Source organism: Coenobita brevimanus, chromosome 103 (genome assembly GCF_032717465.1).
Source record: "Coenobita brevimanus isolate Jiangsu-jjx chromosome 103, ASM3271746v2, whole genome shotgun sequence".
In the NCBI taxonomy this organism is placed as follows: domain Eukaryota; kingdom Metazoa; phylum Arthropoda; class Malacostraca; order Decapoda; family Coenobitidae; genus Coenobita; species Coenobita brevimanus.
This window is the reverse complement of record NC_137056.1, coordinates 6419775-6440249: the sequence shown is the minus strand read 5'-3', so window position 1 is coordinate 6440249 and position 20475 is coordinate 6419775. Positions and strand designations below refer to the sequence as shown.

At 43.0% G+C, this 20475-nt stretch overlaps 2 protein-coding genes across 5 annotated transcripts in view; both read right to left on the bottom strand.

The window, feature by feature from the left end:
- LOC145415715 (uncharacterized) overlaps positions 1–20475 on the bottom strand; it is a 243273-nt gene that overhangs the window by 48663 nt on the left and 174135 nt on the right. The window lies entirely within an intron of this gene.
- Gbs-70E (Glycogen binding subunit 70E) overlaps positions 345–20475 on the bottom strand; it is a 37831-nt gene continuing 17700 nt past the window's right edge. For all 4 annotated transcript variants that reach the window (XM_080284929.1, XM_080284932.1, XM_080284930.1 and 1 more), the window contains 6 exons: positions 19093–19415; positions 18340–18442; positions 17777–17914; positions 16649–16816; positions 15416–16419; positions 345–4928 (listed from right to left, as the gene is read on the bottom strand). In XM_080284929.1, coding sequence (XP_080141055.1) covers positions 16033–16419; positions 16649–16816; positions 17777–17914; positions 18340–18442; positions 19093–19415 — 1119 coding nt within the window. In that variant the 3' untranslated portion in view covers positions 345–4928; positions 15416–16032. The remainder of the gene's footprint in view (positions 4929–15415; positions 16420–16648; positions 16817–17776; positions 17915–18339; positions 18443–19092; positions 19416–20475) is intronic.

The following is a 20475-nucleotide window of genomic DNA, read 5'->3' as shown; positions in this document are numbered from 1 at the left end:
GGATGGCTTTTGTAAGGAAAATATGAAAAACTGATCAGTTCTGCCTGGTGTTGCGGTAAGTTTTGTCTGACGTCATGACTCCGTGAGTGTCTGCCTTGTCCGCTTCACCTGCCAGCCTGTTTACCATGCGCTGAATAAAATCATACGTCGTAAGCTAGAATAATATACAAACATCTTATTCTGAGGCAAAACGTTAGTCATGATCGTTTAAAATCTTTTTGTTGCCCTAGGCTTGAGCACAGTAAAAATCGTCTAAGGGCACCTGCAGGAATATGCAAAGTAGACCATTTTTAGTGAGAGGGTTGACGTAATACTATTACTGAAATGAAAAATGATACACCTCGGCACATTCATGTATTTATTAGTTGTCTGCAAAATCATAAAATATTGTGCAATATAAAATAATTAACTATCTCACTTCAGTGGCTAAGAATGCAGTATAACTTTCAGGGGGAGTGGGACTTCTAAAGTATATATATCCTTCCTCCGGCCAGCAGCATCAGCGTCTTCAACTTTGCGAAGAGGATAAGGGCAAGAAGGGGGAGGGGGGACGGGAGGGGGAAGGGGGGAACGCTCAACCCCTTTCAGAACTGTGATGTCTTTGTATATCTTAGTCTTGCTGCCTCCAGACGATTTTATTCAGCTCAGGGGAGACTATTCCAACTGGAGAGGTTAAATATAGCCTGCCTCAACCCTGTCAAGTTCGAGAAGTCTCAGGTGTGAATAAAAATCGTCTGGAGATAGCTAGAATAAAACACAAATGACGTATTCGGGCTGAAGGGGTTAAAACACAACCTTAACTATCAGGACAAAGAAGCCACCAACACCAGTGGGTTCAAAATGGCTCTATCCACTCCACCACCATGACGTTATTTTTAGTTTATTCTTGTTACCTCCAGGCGGTGTGATTCAACTTGGAGGTGACTATAAGTTGGGGAGGAGTTAGGTACAGGTTCCGTTACCTCGTTCGCTATTGGGGACGCTCTCTTGGCTGAATAAAACCGTCTGAAGGTAGAAAGAATAAACTAAACTGTCAACGTAAGGGGGGGTCTAGTATCACCTATGCATCTTGCTAATCCAACGAGTCCGAGCCAGAAGTTGAATGGTTGAGACACGGAAAAAAAAAAAAAAAAAAAAAAGGAAGACAACTCATAATTACAGTAGTAACAGAGGTTCATGTTAAACTGATCCCCAGCTATTCTTTTAACCTCTTCTATTCTATGAAATATGCTTTATTTTATTCTTGCTAACTCCAGACGATTTTGTTTAGTTTGAGACTTTTTGAACAAGGAGTTTTTATATGTATAACTATCACGGACACCTTCAATAAAAAAAAGTCTCCCCTATGATTTATAACATTCGTCTGGTGATGGCAAAAATGAACTAAGAGCATAAGTCACATACTTCAAGGGGTTAATAGGCTTATGGACTAACTAGCAGCAAAATAATTATTCACAAAGAGTTTGTGGGGTCTTGCAAGAAGCCTCGGGGATACAGTTAGCAAGTTCCGAGTCAGACGAAATTACAACAGTCCGATCTTACGACTAGTTGACTCTACCCCATTGGCCGCGGAAATAAAAACACACAAAAAAGAAATACTACAAGAACACAAAGGGAGTACAACCAAGGAAAAGCATCTGCACCGAGACTCCTCCAGTGTCTTGCATGTATCGAAGCACCTACCCACTGCTTCGACACTGGTTCGTGACGAACACTGGTACCACTCAATATGAAAATGACTGGAGGGGTCTTGATACTATGTTTTTGGGCTGTACATTCACCAAAAAGGAACTCTGGGCATAATTTGAGCAACATTAAGTCTGGGAAAAAGGGAAGGGTAGAATGAAGATCAACTTTCCTCAGAGTCCGACACTTATGCAAAAGCACTGTTATCCTGACTTGTACACACAAATGCACTCTTGCTAACCTGGCACACAGACGCACACAATGACCCAGAGGTAAAGAGGGAACTTGTGAAGTGACTGAGTTTATTACTAACAAAATATACACTTCCTTTATAGTTTGGCACATTGATACATACACAAGCACACACCTAGCAAACCGAGCTTTGCTGCTCAAAGATGACATCACACTTTTCCTGACGATTTCTTCATGACTTCACTTGCCTCTATAGAGGTATCCACATGGACCACTTGTCCAGTGCCATTCACACTTGCTACCGTATCTGTTCAGGTGTATCCTATGCCAGACCTTAATTCTAATTGTGAAAAAATATACCTATGCATCTCATTCTAGTCTGGACCATCAGCTATAAATTTCTTGCAAGGCTTAAGACTGTCTACAACTCCGCGACAGCTATGTGTGGACACCTCCATTACGGCCGTATCACTAAGAAGTTAAGGCTCATTTACTCGTATCACTTTTAAGTGTTTCATCAAAGGTACGGATTACTGACTTGCGAAAGAGGCTGTCAGAGATCGTACTAATAAACTGAAGTTAATGGACATCACGCTAATCTGGTTAATTGGAAACTGCAACCTCGTTTATCCAATGGACTAAATAATAATATCCATCACAAGTGTTAAATGGATTCATGATCTACCTTCTCCATTGGACTAACTAACACACCTTCAAACCTGACACACCCACTGCTCTCCTGATACATGGTATCTATAATGAGCTTTTCTAACAGAAAGATGAATGACGACAGACTATAGCTTTCATGTGTCATGAGCTTTTCACGACTGTCAAATCACAGGCTTCTCTTTCCATATTCCTCGTGAAAGTTAAAAAAATGAAAAGCTTCCCTGTCGCCTTTTCACTTTCTGAGACATGTATATGTATGTATATATATGACTGTATATATATATTTATATGAATATGTGAAGCTTAAATCCCTCCTGTTTTCCAAGAAGTAAAGAAGTTCTCCACATTATCTGTGGAATCTGCATATGGTAACTGCAACAGATTCATGCAGAAACTGTTACTCCTCGATTTCTGTACATAAGGTGGGAATAATGTCTGAGGTAATGCTCTGTTATGTAGCCTCTAGTTCCCCGTACAATAATGCAAGTCTAAAGAAGGGGTCAGAACAGCTCCTGGAAGAACAGTGACATATGAAGAAAAAAAAATCTTACCTAAGCAATGTACACTGGTGGGCTAAAATGCAGTAATAAACACTCATATATACTGTATTTCTAATAAAAAGTCATGACATTCTGTCCTTACACTGTTTTTTTTTTTTTTTTTTACTGCAGTCCAGAGAAAGGCAGAATATTCAAATATCTGGTACAATTTCTTTTCAGTCACTGTTTGCATACCACACTTCTTTGAATCCTGACGGATTCAGGTATACATACATAAACCGTAGCTTCAACTGGGATTCTTTGAGTTCTTTACATCTAACTTCTGATACCCAAAGAGATCACAAGCAATGTCCATTTCTCAGCTGCCACTGATTTTTAAACTCAAGGCTCTTTCAAGACAGCCTTTCAAACCAAGATTCTTATATACATGTAGTAGATCAATGTTCCGATCACATCATATGGTACAGAAAGCACAGTACACTGAACTCATCATTTTTCTATTGTATCATCAGTCACTAAGGAACTCAAATATGGCTATGAGTAACCAATAAATCATATGACTAAAGAGTATACACAACACTGAAATACCAACGCGTACCCTGGCTCTACCCGAAAAGAAGGTAAGTAACATAATAAGGTGCAAAATAATAAAAATAGTAATAATTAACTTGGGTATGATTTGTACCACTTAGACTCAACTAAGCTGACAGGAAAAATAGGGAGAGATTACCATTCATCATTGGTCAACAGGTGAAACTCATGCCACCTGTGAGCAACACCTTTATACTGCCCTTATTTTCAGTCTTACCTTCCTGAACATTGCAATCATGCCATCATCTGGGCTTTGAGGGGAATGGCTACCAACTCAAAACAATCCAGGTGGGCATGGCTTTTATTCCCAATGACCCGATACTGTACAAAGGATACCCTGAAGGAAAGCAGGACTGCTTTTTGGGCAGGGATATATTTCAGTCCCCCCCCAAAGGAGAGTAAAAGGTGTAACTGTTCCTGTATCTGAAGCCTTACTTACATATTGCACTATTTCTTTACAGTTTAGCTCTCTGATGGAAACCTGAACTATTTGATCAAAACTCGCACCCTGTTGCTAGGTATATCTTCGCATTTTTCGGTTATCTCGTCTACGTCTAAGTCATCACACAAAACACGCGGCTTGTAGTTAAAAGACTTCTTTTCCCGAGGTTTGCTGTGTCCAACTTTCATTCTCTTTGTGAATCTCACTCAAACACAACAGTCAGCAGTGCTAATTATTTTATCACAGATAAATTCCTATACGAATAAGTTCACTTGATATTTCCAATGAAGACTGACTTTTTTATTTTTTATTTTTTAATGAATTATTCAATAAATAATAATTTTCCGTGTTTCCTTCACCAATTCACAATCAGTCTGGTGCAAATCCAATTCCCTTCCATTACTCAGACTTTTCCGTACACTGCTATGCATTCGTTTTGCTTCTAACATTCCCATTTTCACTCGGCCAACCTCAGCATCCAGACGGCCTGACGAAGACTGTGGATAATGGTTTGCACTTCACTGCAATCGCTAAGTAACCCGGATCATGGGTGTGGTGTTGCAGATTGGCACCCTGTAACTATATAAACTTTGTTTTGTTCTGAAATTTCCTCTACATCACACAAAATATGTGGCTTGTGGTGGTGACGACAGTGGTGGTGATGATAGTGGTGGTGGTGGTGGTGTATAATATTAACTATAACAAAGGACTGCATTAGGTGGTATCCGGCAGACCCCACAGCTAGAAGACCCTATTGCAGCTGTTGTATTGGGAGGTCCCTGAGTGCAACTGGATGCCATGTTGGGGTGCTCATTCCTCGCGATGATTTGACTAGTAGCATACAATTTCTGGAAGGAAAGGAAAAAAAAAAAGATGTTTAGTTATTAAATTTTAAATCAACGTGTATACAAATAAAGGTATACAACTCCTAAATCTGGAAGGAATAATAACCAAAGCTGATACATGTTTGTATACCAGTATGAGATGTAAATTCTGCAGTCTTTACTGTTTAGCAGGGTAAAAAAGAATACGTTAGTACTGCTGTTAAGATCAGATCTGGGCCTCATATCTGTAAATAATAGCTTTTAAAAAAAGGAAAAAGTCTTTCCATCAATGCTAACAAACAAAAACTCATTATCTAATGTATAAAACCAACCTTGAGAAGCCTAATACTGTTGTTGTCTGGGCTACTAATTATGTAACTGTAAAAAATAAAAGGGCTCCACCTACACAAATTCACTGGGAGACGCCCTGAGCCAGAGGGAGACCAGATGGGCCTTGCGCGCGCGCACACACACACACACACACACACACACACACACACACACACAAAGAGGGCAGAGTGCTATTAGGCTAACAAGAAGACATCAATCATTAACCACACAAGGAGATAGGAGGAAGAACGAATTAAAGTGAAGGGCGTGTAATAACAGGCTGAAGATCAGATCTTCCCTCACCTCCATATAAGACAATGGTTATGACTAACCCAGCAGAAGGGATGGAACAGAGAATAACCCAGTATGAGGAAGAAGAATGAACAGATAATGTATTAAACTTTTGCATAATGGAAGCTCTCCAAGTACCCAGGGCACATTACTCTTATATCCAACCACAGCTGCAATACGTCTTCAATCCATGGAACTAAACCATCCCTCTATATATTGTATGTGTAGCTATTACACACACACACACACACACACACACACACACACACACACACACACACACACACACACACACATTTATAAACCATCAGCATCACTAAAAAGCGCAAAAAAATTGCCACAAGACCAAGATGAAACTCACTTACCGTGTACTTCACTCTGCTCTGCTCTGTTTATAAAATTTTCCATGATGATGTAAACCCTATGACAGCAGAAGCCCCACACAGCTCAGGGTAAGCAGCATGAGTCACTAAGTCTTAACTCCCCCCACACCTTGCCTTACCACTTACCTCCCTGCCAACCTCATTTCTGACTTTTCACAGCCTCGTTTTGTATTCGTTTCTTTATTAGTGATCTACCTAATTTTCCTGGCTACCTGCATATGCTTCTTTAAGCTAATCTCGTGTATTTCATAAGCAGGTTTCCCTTCCAATCATTTTTTCCCCTTGTCTTTCAGCCATTGTGTCATTAGCTCTTTCATCCCTACTCACCAAACTCCGAATCATTATTCTTCCTTTCATATCTTGTTATATTTGCTTGCTTCCCCCCCCCCCTCTCTTATCTGTCTATCTATCTATCTATATCTTCGGTATCTGGTATTTTATCCCGAAATACCGGTCTGTTATTAACTATTTGCTACCATCCATCAACCATCGACGTATTTTCGACACCTCCCGACACCCAACCAAGACGTACCGCCACCTCCCGACACCCGACCAAGACGCCCCGCCACCTCCCGACACCCGACCAAGGCGCCCCGACCCGACCGCCGACCAACGAGGCAGAGGTTAGACCGGCTACTCGTCTTACCGGGAAAACCTGTCACGTCTCGCCTTGTGCCCCTCTGACGCCAAAGGAGGGAGGGAGGGGGTGAAGGAAAGAAGGCGAAAGGGAGCAGGAAGGAAGGAAGGAAAGGAGAAAGGCAGGAAGGAAGGAAGGAAAGGAGAAAGGCAAGAAGGAAGGAAGGAAAGGAGAAAGGCAGGAAGGAAAGAAGGAAGGATGCATGTAATCCAGCAAGCAAGCAAGCAAACTAGCAAGCAAACAAGCAGAGAAGCAAGCAAAGGGAAAATTATGGAAAGAAGGGGAAAGACGAAGAGAAGGAAAGGGGCTGAAGAAAAAGATGGAAAGGGTGGGGGAAGATGGAACGAGGAATGAGAAAAGAAAAAGATGGAAGGGTTTTGGCAGGACGAGGAATGGGGGGGAGGAGGAGGAGTGAACGTGTGATGATTATGAATTCTGATGATGATGAAACCTAAATTTAATCCCCTCCCCATACCATACACAAGCCTGACCTGGTTTACCGAGTGCAACTAAGGTCACCAAGAAAGACAATATCATACTGCAGAGCTCTAACTAAACTCCCACCCCCCCCTCATAAACGTAAGCGAGCCTGACCTGTATAAGTGGATCCAAATGAGGCTCAAAAATTGTTGTAGCTTCTCGGTAATTATGACTTCCATATGTCGGTATAACTCATCTATCTGAACATAGCCTATAATAACACTGAAATGTACCGTCAAAATACTGTACTCATGTTTAGATTTCATACGTCGTGGCAGAGGAGTTAATGACGACTACATTACATTCCTCTAGCTCAATATTATAAAGAGAAAAATGTGTGTGTGTGTGTGTGTGTGTGTGTGTGTGTGTGTGTGTGTGTGTGTGTGTGTGTGTGTGTGTGTGTGTGTGTGTGTGTGTGTGTGTGTGTGTGTGTGTGTGTGTGTGTGTGTGTGTGTGTGTGTGCGTGCGTGCGTGCGTGCGTGCGCGCGCAAAAGGGAGAATGGAGAAAGGTATTGTACTGACATCACGACTAATATGTGAACACATGAAGGGAGAGTCAAGGAGCCTCACGATGGCGAATTAAATATTGAACAACATGGCACTGAACTAAAACTGTGGTCACGACACAGAACAATAACTGGCCAAGAACAACAGGCCCCGCTTTCTGTTCACGTCACGACTAGAACATGAACAGAATGGAGCTGGGACAAGGAAGATAACGAGTTGAAAATACTGAACGAGGATAAAAAATGAACAAGGCAACTGTGCTATTCTCACTCCCGACAAAAGGGTGAACGGAATGGACTATGCCAGGAGGGGTGTGTGGACTTGGGTGGATGAAAATAACAATAGCTTCAGGTCAAGGGAAGGTTGGAAAACTGATTCAGAGAAATTATTTGCACGAAAAATTTGTTACGCTTAGGATTCTCTCTCTCTCTCTCTCTCTCTCTCTCTCTCACACACACACACAGGTGCCCTGAGGGAACTGTGTGTGTGTGTGTGTGTGTGTGTGTGTGTGTGTGTGTGTGTGTGTGTGTTTCCCCCTAAAAGGTTTCTGTTCCCTTCCTGGTCTGGGCATTAATCACCCTGTTCGACCCACACCCTGCCATACCCTATACCCACCACACCCTGTCGAAACCATACCCTGTCCACCTACACCCTACTATTCCCCTGATCACCTTTTTAGTGTATCCTCTGGCTACATCCTCCCAGCATACTTTATTCTATCCACACCCTCTGACCTTCCCCCATCCACACCCTCGCATATCGTGTTCCATCCATATTCTTCTGGAATCTGCACTGTAACCTACACTCTTTCCTATCCACTTATTACCCTTTAGAAATCTACATCCTACCGTCTCCTATCCACACACTACTCCTACCCATCCACACCAACCCCTTATCTCCTCCGTCCTGTCCCACACCCACACCCTATCCAACCAACAGCCTCACCTCGCCAGACCCATAACCCTCTACCCACGCCCCAACGTTCCCAAAGCCATTTCATGCCTCGTCTCACCTACACACCCCAATGAACCAAGGAACACACACCAGAACCAATAAACACCCAGGAAATAAGTTCGCCTAATGTTTCACCCTTTTTACCTTCCTCTGCTGGGTAATATTTCTAAGATGAGAAAGGCTTAGTATAATTTTATGTCTAGTGTTAAAAAAATGGAACAAATTTAGTATTCCAGTTCATCTACGTTTACCGTCAGAAAATATTATATACTCAGCTGGGAGGGCGACAGGAACCCGAGTATTTAAATAACGACATACGGCACTCCGCATCAGTAACAAACAAAAGGCTGTTATTAAGGCACACCTGGCAATATAAATCGCTGTGGGGGAGGTACTGCAAAATGTCCTAAGCCAACGTAACGGCAAGGTGAGCTGCCACAGTGGCTTGATATACTGTAAGCACTCAGGGTGATGCTAAACCCTCCCCAGTACATACTATACATCTTCATCAATTTAAACGATAACAGTTCTCTGTAAATGTTAACTATTTTCCCATATCGTTTTGTTTTTCGTTTTTTCTTCCTACTTTAATATTCACCAGTTCGACTGAGGAATTTCGTAGCAATATGAGTGAGGTCAAAAATATAAGTATGCAAACTTATACACCAGCAGTACACAACTAATGCTTTGGAGAGTCTATGAATAAGGTTTCCGGTTGGTACTTAGCTAACAGTAATGCCACACGACACCTCCCTCCCCCCGCCGTGTTGGGCTGGCGCCAGGGTCGTGACGCAGGGATGAGATGGTGGCGACACAGGAGCCACGACCTGCCTGTTGAAACCACCCACCCAACACTGTCCACCACCGATATACACATTCAATAAACACGAAACTTATCGTACATTACAATAAAACGCATTAATGAACACGCAAATTTACCTACACTGTTAGCTGAAGCTACTAACATCGGACGATTGGAGCACCTGACTTCGATGACATCATATCATTATGCAAGAACACTATCATACACATTCTTTGGCTAATGCTAGGCGAACTGTTCATAAGTGGGTAAATCCACTACTGTTCAAGTTAAGTTTTCCTCGTTTCTCTCCCAGGTACGTTTTCCCATCCCCATTCCTCTCCCAGATCCCTCTCCTTTCCCCATCCCCATTCTGCAATTGCTGCCCTTCCCCATCCCTCTCCTTTCCATCGCTATCCGCCTACCGTTTTCCATACCTATTTCCCTCCATCCCCATCCCTCTCAAGCCTCCGCCACTCCTTCCCTATCCCCTCCTTCCCACGTCTGAATAGGAAGAACCACTACCCACCTACGCCTCACCGCCACAACTTTCAGGCGGCACATCCACAAACAGCTGCACCACATTCTTATTCCACCCTCACCACCACTTTGATACCTCCACTCACACACAGGACACCGACACAATAAGTTATCGGCACACACACACACACACACACACACACACACACACACACACACACCCTGCAGTGGTCAAGGTCACACGAATCATTCACTGACCAGGTGGGGAGGAGGGGTAGTCAATTCTCTCGGGAACAGACGATGATTAAGCAGAACTGACAGGTAAAAGACAGATTTTTAAAGAACTGACGGAACTGAAGAGGGAATGGGATGACGGGATGTATAGGGAACAGAAAGGGAAACGATGGCACTTGACAGAAATGACAGGGAAATGCTGGAACTTGACGGGATGGATCGAAACTAAGGAATGGACATATAAGTTCGCGAAATCAACCCTGAGCTAAGGAAGTAAACAGGTTCTGGTTATGAACCTCGTCTGACAGACTTCCCCGACCTTCAGCACGACCCACAAAATTACCAATACCACTACACCGATCATGGTTGCGACAAGTCATGCAAGTCTCGGTATAAACGGTTAGGTATTAAGCGTCCAACTAGGGAAACGTGAGGATGTGTGTGTGTGTGTGTGTGTGTGTGTGTGTGTGTGTGTGTGTGTGTGTGTGTAGGGGGGTGGGGTGGGGTTGATGACTGTGGGAACTTGAAAGCTGACTGCGGGCGTGAACTGGATACAAGGAAACACAACCATATCCCTTAACACTCAAACACAATTTCAAAACTATGCATCACAAAAACACACGGGAATTAAGCTGACCGAAAAAAAGGAAAAAGCAAAAACGTATACCGGAAAGCGTGAACTTCCCTTTTTCTTTCCTTTTGTCTTCCCTCTCTCCCGTCATTAGGTGGAAAAAAATGATGATGATGATGATGATGATAATGATACCTTCTATAATTCCCACGTGCCCATGCAGACTGAACCATGTCAAAATATTTCGCTCAGTTTCCATAATTCTGCGACCCTCCACTCCCCCCTTCTCTCTGCAGATCTACAGTCGGATTAAGGTCGCTGTTGCCATACTTAGTGGTTGGCCTACACTGTCTAACCCTGATGTCCTTGTAGGGTGATATGGGTAGCGGATAGGGGGAGTGGGAGAAACGGGAGATAGGGAGAGGGAAGGGAGAATTATAGGGGGGGGGAAGAATAGGGACAGGAAAGTAGAAAGGGGTGTAGGAGATATGGGGAAGGTGGAAAGGGCAAAAAGCGGTAAGGGAGGGGGAAAAAAGAGTTATTACAGGTAGAGGGAGGGGGTGGAGAAGAGGAAGAAAGGACTGATGGACTGCGACAGGATATGAGAATGAGTAGCCGAAAGTGAAGGATGGCAGAGTATGGTTGGACGGGGCTGAATAGATGCCTAGGAACAGGAAACAGAAACTGCAAGGTTGTGAACAGTGGGGTGGGGTAAGGTAGGGTATGGAAGAGTAGAGAGGACGGAGGGGGGAGGGGGAGATGAGAGGGACACGGGTAAGGAATAGGTGGGCAGATGGTTCAAGGCTAGGGACCAGGTGGTGGATGCCTGTGGGTAAGGATCAGAATGGGGATAGACAAAGGGATTAGGGAAGAAATAAAGAGAGGGAATGGATCTAAATCGAAGTGATAGGGGACAGGAAGGTCTGAGATGGAAGCTGGAGCAGGGAGACACTAAGAGGGGATAGAGTTGTAGTTTTAAAAGCAGTAGATCGAAACTCAGACTACACGAGGAACAGATGACACTATTTCTTGAGCAGTCTAGAGGAGCTCTTAACTACAAAATACAGGTCTTCATCAGCCAGCACTAAGGGTTAAGGATGAAGGGGGAAAAAAAAATAAAAAAGAGGCGCACGGGAGTAGTGGGAAAAGTAGTAGTAGAAAACAGCTATGTGACGCCAGGATAAGAGACGCAGCTACCCCAATACCGTACCCGCCAGGATTAAACGTACCCAATACCAATTTCAGGGCATTATAAGACGTACCCTAATCCCCATATAGCTCTAAACAGCGAGATCAGACGTACCCGATACCAATATTAGGGCAATATAAGGCGTATCCCAATACCAGTCAAGCTCTAAACAACAAAATCACACGAACCCAGTACCTATGTTATAACGCACCCAGTCTCTGAACACCAACATAATGTTCCCTGAATTTCGACCATTAAGGTTATATTTATTCCACATGAAATCGTCCTCTAAGATATATAACTTGTACCCTCATAATTCCCCCCCCCTTCTCTCTCTCTTTCTCTCGTGTCTTACTTCTTGCGACCGCCCCCTCCCCCCTCGTCTGTCACAAGCTGGCTCAAGGTCATGGGTTTACAAGTGTCACGTGTCTGGGTCCTATACGTAGGTGTCTGCGTCTGCACGGTTTCTCTCTCCCCCTCTATGCACACACACACACACACACACTATATATATATATATATATATATATATATATATATATATATATATATATATATATATCAGAATGGCTCAACTACAGTGAATAGAATCGTCTGGGGGTGGAAAGAAAAACAAAAAGGGACACTGAACTGAAAAGGATCTGACAAGCAGCAGCCGACGGTACGGCAAGAGACAAATTAACCATGTGCAGCCAGCCAACACACACAGACGGCAGAGGGAACAGAGGTAGTGAGCGGGAATGGTGCCGGTGGAAAGCGTGGAGGAGGAAGGTGAGAAGTGACAGATGGGAGGGAGGAGGGAAGAGGGGAGGAGGGAAGAGGGGAGGGGAGGGAAGAGGGGAGGGGGGGAAGAGGGGAGGGGGGGGAAGAGGGGAGGGGGGGGAAGAGGGGAGGGGGGGAAGAGGGGAGGGGGGGGAAGAAGGAAGAGGGAGTAAGAGAGTGGAGGGGAAGGACAGGGGCCGCGCCACAGAATACTGTACTCTATGGCGCTGGGCAGGGGAAGGGGTGTGTTGGGGGGAGGGTGGGGGTATGGGGGGGGAGTCGTGTCTACCCCCAACCCCCTCTCAAGGTTTTCCAGCCATTCATTTATCTCTTTTTAACACAACCGCTACCCATGACCAAGGACTCTCTCTCTCTCTCTCTCTCTCTCTCTCTCTCTCAGCCGATTATTTGTCCACTTTCTGCTACCATTCACAAACTATCTACGAATTCATACAACTTACGTTCCACATTCACTGTTATGTACTAGTCACATACCGACCGATTTTTCGTAACCTTGTGCAACCATTTTCATGACGTCAACTACTTTTCTCTCGTGTTTCGGGTAGGTGACAGTTTAACAACCTCACTCACGCGCTGCCAAATGTTTTGTAAGGGGTTTGGTACGGTAAGGTTACATGACGCTCTTCCTATCTCCCTTCTGGCAAAACACACACACACACACACACACACACACACACACACACACACACACACACACACACACACACACATCCTAGGCAACAGGGCTATTCTTGGCACAGCCACCCTAGTACTGCCTATCCCATCTGCACTGCCTCCTCCTCCTCCTACTCTCCCTTCCCAACTTCCTTTCTACCCAGACTTCCTCTTCTATCTTTACCACCTTCTAATTTCTATAGTCTCTCTCTCTCTCTCTCTCTCTCTCTCTCTCTCTCTCTCTCTCACACCGATATTCTTCTTTCCATACTCTCATCAATCATCATCTCTACCAGTACTGGTCACTTCCAATTCATCCACCCAAAGTATCCTTACCAACATCACTTCACCTTCATCCTCATTTCGCTGCACTCAGATCACGGTACTCACACTTAACGGTACACTCTGGAACCCAGCATTCACCCTACATACTACACTTTCCTCCCTAACCAACACTCTGGATTTGTACCCTACACCCACACCGCAATTTTAGACCCAAACTGCGCACCCTCCTACTCTAGTTACACCTGCAATACCAAAGCTGAATCTCTCAAGGCTCTGTGTAAAAAAAGAGCCTACACCCAAGAGGATAACACACACACACACACACACACACACACACACACACACACACACACTCCTTGGTTACTTTACATACAATGGTCTTTAGGTAGCAACAATAAAATAAACTACGTCATCAGAGGGAAGTAGTTAACAGTTAAACATAACCAATACTACAAACATTGACAGCACAAGCAATCAAGTATGATTTTTTGAGCAATGGAACAAGGAAATTTCGATGGACCAGAACATGAATATTTCAATGCATTAAAATGGGGATTTCTCAAAGCATTAAAAGGGTTATTCAAAGCACTAGAGTGACGAAATTTTGATCCCCTGGAGTACTTTGAGGCTTACAGTAAGGAATTCAAAACCTTTCGATGGACTTGAATATTTAGAAGTATTAGAAAGAGGAAATTTCGACGCATTAGAACAAGCACTTCTCGAAGCAGGGGAATTGAGTAGTTTCTGAAGCATCAAATCCGCCGGCGAATCAGTGTGTGTGTGGAAATCCCGCCCATTAATCCCAAATCACATACCCGGTGCCTGACTCCATTGCCATAATTAGCCATACCCACGCTATGCCCCAGGTGGCAGTCGGAAATGAGTGCCAACTGAAGCTCTCTGCAAGACTTGACATACCAGTGCAAGTTTCATAGGACAGAAGGACCTGGGGATATGTTGCGAGTTAAGGGATACCTGGAGAGAGAGAGAGAGAGAGAGAGAGAGAGAGAGAGAGAGAGAGAGAGAGAGAGAGAGAGTGTGTGTGTGTGTGTGTGTGTGTGTGTGTAAAAGCTGATTATCACGACCATCACGTGCTCCTAACCGACCTGGTGAATCACACACACACACACACACACACACACACACACACACACACACACACACACACACACACACACACACACACACACCAACTTTGTGGAAACTCAATTTGGTTTGATCCTTGGCAGGGCTGCTGGATCTGAGCAATTATTGGCAGCGATGTAATAAGTACGACAGACTCTACGCAATAATTCCTGAAGCGGGGTGGGTGGGGGTTAGAAGGAATATGACTCAAGACTGAAATACAGAGCACTGCCATCTGATTAAAAGACCTACACATTCTGGCACAATCCATGGTCTTAACAAGTAATGCAGTATAACGTATGTATCAAAGCCTACAGCCATGCACTATACAATTATGTAACTACAGAAAGTCCTTGTAATTGGTTTCCATATTTATGTTCTTAAGTTACAGCATAAAAAAAAAGTCCTTAAAGATTCTTCCAATTCACAGTAAGTTGTATGGAAAAGTTTGTGATATATTGGAGCACATCACTGACAGAGAACAAGGACTCTCTATATTCACGTTAATGGATTAGGTACTTAGGAATATTAACCACAAACTTATTTTATGTACATTATATATATATATATATATATATATATATATATATATATATATATATATATATATACCAATTATTATATATATATATATATATATATATATAATAATTGGTATATATTACACACACAAAGGCACTCAGGGCGATAAGGGCAAGCACGCCAATGAAGTGCGATGCAAGTCTTCAGCGTGCTTCCCTTATTACCCAGAACGCCTGATGTATTCCAATGGATTATTGTAACAAAAAAAAAAAATGGCTCGTACTCACCAATAGCATCGCTCCTGTCCTGCCGACCACGATGTGCCCCACGTTTGGCTTGCTCTGTTCCTCCCTGCTGTCCTAGTCAAGATGGAGGGATGGTGTGTCATGGTGGTGGGTCCTGGGAGCTGCCATGGCTGTCCTACTTCCATGGATAGCCAGGAAGCTTTAGTTATTCCAGTTTTTGTTTCTTGGGAATCGTTACTTTGGGGAGGCACTTAATTTTGTTTTTCTTTTTTGGGGGAGGAGTGTTACAATATGCTCATTCACTCACCACTACCCACTCATATCCCTAAGTTCAGATGCATTGCACTGCAATCATTTTATTTAATGTAACTCAAAGGCAAATATACAATCCATTCCCTTTCACAGCTTTCATTACAACCATATACATAGTACTTAATAACATTGGCAAAACTTGACAACACAATGAATCTCAATACATCAAAGCACCACCAGACCACTGTAAACGCAAATACTCTAGGATTCTGGTCTGATTCTCGAATCCTTCCATTTCTTATGCTTGAATGTTCATTAGGATTTGGAGATTGATCACTGATGCTTAAATATTTGTAGATCTTGATCCATTTCTGAATCCATGATATATGAATACCTGGACATTCATATCACCAGTAAGGAGAATCATTGATGTTGAGGTGATTCCAGGATGCAAACTCACTCCAGGCATCAATCTGAACATCGTAAACATCCTTCGGCTTTGATTCTTCCAAGCTTGCTTTGGGCCTGAAAGAGACTATGACGTAGTTCTTGCTATTGTTGTTGTCCCAATACTCGAAGCTGTCTGCCTGGTAGCATATGCAGAATTCTAACTTATCTGCCTGCATGGATCCTGGGAGAGGCAGGGCAAAGGAGAAAGTGTCGTAAATATCGTAGGATGCACCTGTCGCTGTGCCAAGTGAGGGGACAAAAATGGCTTCTACATCTTCATATGAGGCCCAGTTGTTTATAGTGAATCTTACTTTGACTAGCTTGTGGAAGGAGAGGTTGCGCACCTGCAAAACAAAAGAGAAAAAATCCAATTTTGTCAGACTGTACTACCACAACACAAATTATATACCGTACAAAGCTACAGAGTGGCTAGACAGCAGTATCGAGAGACTAACATAAACAATTACCATTAAAAAAGTACACAACAAAACCACTCACTGGGGAGTTCATCTCTCAAGCTTATACAAAATAAATTCAAAAGATATGTAAAATAAGAAAAAAGTTATTTCTTACCTTAACTGTGCCTGTAATTGTGTTGTCTGACTCCTTAATCACAGCATTCTCAAGGCAGACATTGTCACTCTCCAACCGGGCCTTCATGCCAAGGTAATCTGAGGCAGGTTGGGCGAACGCAAGCTCCCATTGGTCCGCTACTGCCTCAGCCTTGGCACCACCCGTCACCTGATGATACATGTAGTAAAGATGATCTTCTCATTTCCAACTATCTCCTTTATCTCACCCATCTTATCATTAATGCCTTATAGGATGATATCAAGAAACACTTTGCTGAAACTGTTCTAGAATAAGGTTTTGTCTCTTGTTTCTCTACAGCACCCTCCTACAGATTGTCCTCAAGTCTCATCTCTCAGTTTAGCTTTCTCTGCACCTAGTACCTATCTAAATTACTTGCCTGTGCATATACTGCACTTTAGCTACCTTTCGAAATATCTATCTCACTGCCGGCACCCTCCAATACTATGACTTGCAAAGTTAATATCTCAAACATGAAATTCAAATAAAATAAAATTACACTGGACATGGCAATAATTTAACATATTCAGTTTGATTCCCCCTTGTCTTTTCCCGTGCAGATTAAAAATGAATACTAGTTAAATTGCAACTAAATAAAAACCCTCCTGTTGTCAACAAGCATACATCCAACTATTCTACTAATGCCATCATGAACCATTCCTCTACAGTTAACTACTTCCGACTCTACTTTCAGTACAATTAAGAGGATTAGGATCAACACCAATCGATTGCTCTGGGAGTCATTAAGGCACATTATATGACACTCGACAAAATTTACATACAGTACAGGTCCCCAATTCTGCTACTAGGTGAGAAAGGGGCAAGGGGGAAACAAATTCATCTAAGTCTGAGTGGTCCAGGACTCGAACTCAAGGTCTTCCCAATTGTAAGATGGATATGCTACCACTACACCACCAATTCCCTTTCAACTAGAGCTCAGGGAAAGCAAAAATAATAGTAGTAGTAGTAGTAGTAGTAGTAGTAGTGAGTAATAAAAATAATAATAATATAATAATAATATAATAATAATAAAATAATAATAATAAAATAATTAATAATGTAATAATAAAAAAAAATAATAATAATAGTAATATTGATAATAATGCTCACCTGTTCGAGGAAATCGGGGGTCCATCTAGGGGGGCAGTCTGGGCGCTCTGTTAAGACTCTGATTTCTGTTAGTGGGTGGCCTTGTGTGTCAGCGAAGACGACCTTCTTCTTTAGTCGTGTGGGGGAGACTGCACCAAGCTGTGTGGAGAGTGAGGAAGACATATAAATATTGCTACTTCATTATTACTGCTACTCATTTTTGGTCACTGATGAGATAAGGGGGATGTATTTTTAATAGAGATGCTCTTTTCCATATAATTTTGGTCAGTCAATCAGTCTCTCTCTCTCTCTCTCTCCTAAAACTCCCATCTTCATTCTGAATTCTGAGTTGTAGCAAGAGCTGAGCCCTAGAATATGATGCTAATCATGGGATGAGGTGCTATGGAAAGGATGTACAGCCACTGTATTACCTTCTGCCACTAAGCTATGTCAAGCAAGCTACAAAAGTACAAAAATCTGTCAAGTTCATGTGAGCAAACTTCAGTACCATTAAGAAACAGAAATGACGCCAAAACTTCGTGCATTTGTCCACTTACACAGACTACATAAATACTGTCTCTCACCTCTAGTTCTCCTTCCTCTTGTCTCGCCACCAAACACGATTTTATGGGCTGCAAATTCAGGGATTCTACTTTTTTCTTGGCAGGCGGCCGTCGACCACTGGACCTGTGGGTTAATAAATATTCAATGTGTCAACTGCAACTTTCACTGGGCTCCTAACTAGATCTTATAAAGTAGGGAAAAGTAACCTCAAATCTGGAGCTTAAAATACCAGTGGGCACCTATTTCTTTAATTTCTCAACTATGGTACTGTTATTCTTATTTAATTCTTGCTATATTAGGCTTCAGCACAAAGCCCCTCAGAATATCTAATACAACTACATCTATATCTATCTAAAGTATATCTATTTACAAGACATCTACAGTACAGCTATCCTTGCTACTATCAGACAGTTTACTCAGCTCCGAAACTCTCCTTGAGACAGGGTTAATGGGGGATATATAAGCCCTTACCCATCTGAGCTGAGTGAACTGCCTGGTGATCTCAAGAACTGGCCATTCATCAGGTGATCTCAAGAACTGGCCATTCATCTAAGAGAGCTTAGTGTTTAACCAAGCTAATCTAACTTAGACTAGCCTAGAGTCTATTACAACCTAACTAATCAAGCCTAGAAAAATGTGACCTAACCTAAGGTAACCCACAGCTCACCTACAGAGTTGATCTTCTTGTCACCTAACCTACCTAATCTAACTTAAACTAACCAAGTGCTTATTATAACCTAATCTAACCTAATCTATGCTATCCCAAAGCTCACCTGAGGGCATTGTTCTTATTGCCAAGACCGTTGCTGTATGCAGGTGTAGTGCTGTTGACGGAACTGTCAAAGCCAGCGTTTCTGAAGCTGCTGCCGTTGACCATGGCACCGCATGACTGGCTACCTCCACTGCCCCAGATGGCGTGCAGGGATTTAGACTGTAGTGGGGTGGACTGTAGGGGCGAGGACTGTAGGGGTGTGAAACGAGGGTAGTCGTGGATGAAGGGTTGGGAGGCAAGATACCCAGAGGTGAGGACCGGGGAGGACCCAAGGAACATCTCCACACCGTAGTCGCTCGGCATCATCAAGGCTGTCATCAGGCTCTGTAGAGAAAAGTGGTGGGTATTTGAGGGTGAGAAGTGTTAGCAGAGAGGGTATGAAGTGTTGGTTGAGTGTCGGACATTTGAGAATGGAGGAAGTGTTGGTAGAGCGGCAGATATTTAAGGGTGAGAAGTGTTAGCACAGTGGGTAAGAAGTGCTGGCTGAGTGGCAGACATTTGAGTGGGGGAAATGTTGGTAAAGAGGAGGAGAGAAATGTTAGAAGAGTGGCGGACATGTGGGCAAGAAAAGTGTTGGAAGAATGACGGATATACGAGGTTGAGAGAAATGTTGGAAATGTCAGGTAAATGAGGGTGAGAAAAGTGTTGGTAGAACAGAGGGCATTTCAGTGTGAAAAAAGTGTTGGTGCAGCAGCTCTCTAAAATAATAGGTGTCTGTGCAGATGTGATGGTAACTTTCATAATATGGGATTTATGCTGCCATCCTTGAGATAATTCAATCAAAAGCAATGAGTATGATTGTGTGGACACTTGAAGATGATGGGTGTTTGTGATCGATGTGGTAATGTCAGCGTTGGTTCTGATACTTAGCGGTAATGGATGCTTGTGCAGATACTACTGAATGCTTCTGTATATACTTGAGGTAATGACAATATTCGTGCAGATTCTCAAATACAATGGGTGCTCGTGAGATTCCTAGAAGTAATGAATGTCTGTATAGATACTTGATGGCAGTGATGTTTATACAGGTACTTAAAAGATAACTGATGTTTATGCAGATATCTGAAGGTGATGGAAACGTTTGTACAGGCTTGATACAGTACATGAGGATCTGTGTATACTGCTTACGGTATCAACTGTGTGTGTGTGTGTGTGTGTGTGTGTGTGTGTGTGTGTGTGTGTGTGTGTGTGTGTGTGTGTGTGTGTGTGTGCGCGTGCGCGCGCGAATACAGAATGGGATGGGATGAAGCGTAGGCTAAGTGTGTGTGTGTGTGTGTGTGTGTGTGTGCGTGTGTGTGTACGAATACATATTGGGATGGGACGGAGAGTAATTGGATCAGACGACACTACTTACTGACACAACGATTTAATACTGGCAATGTAA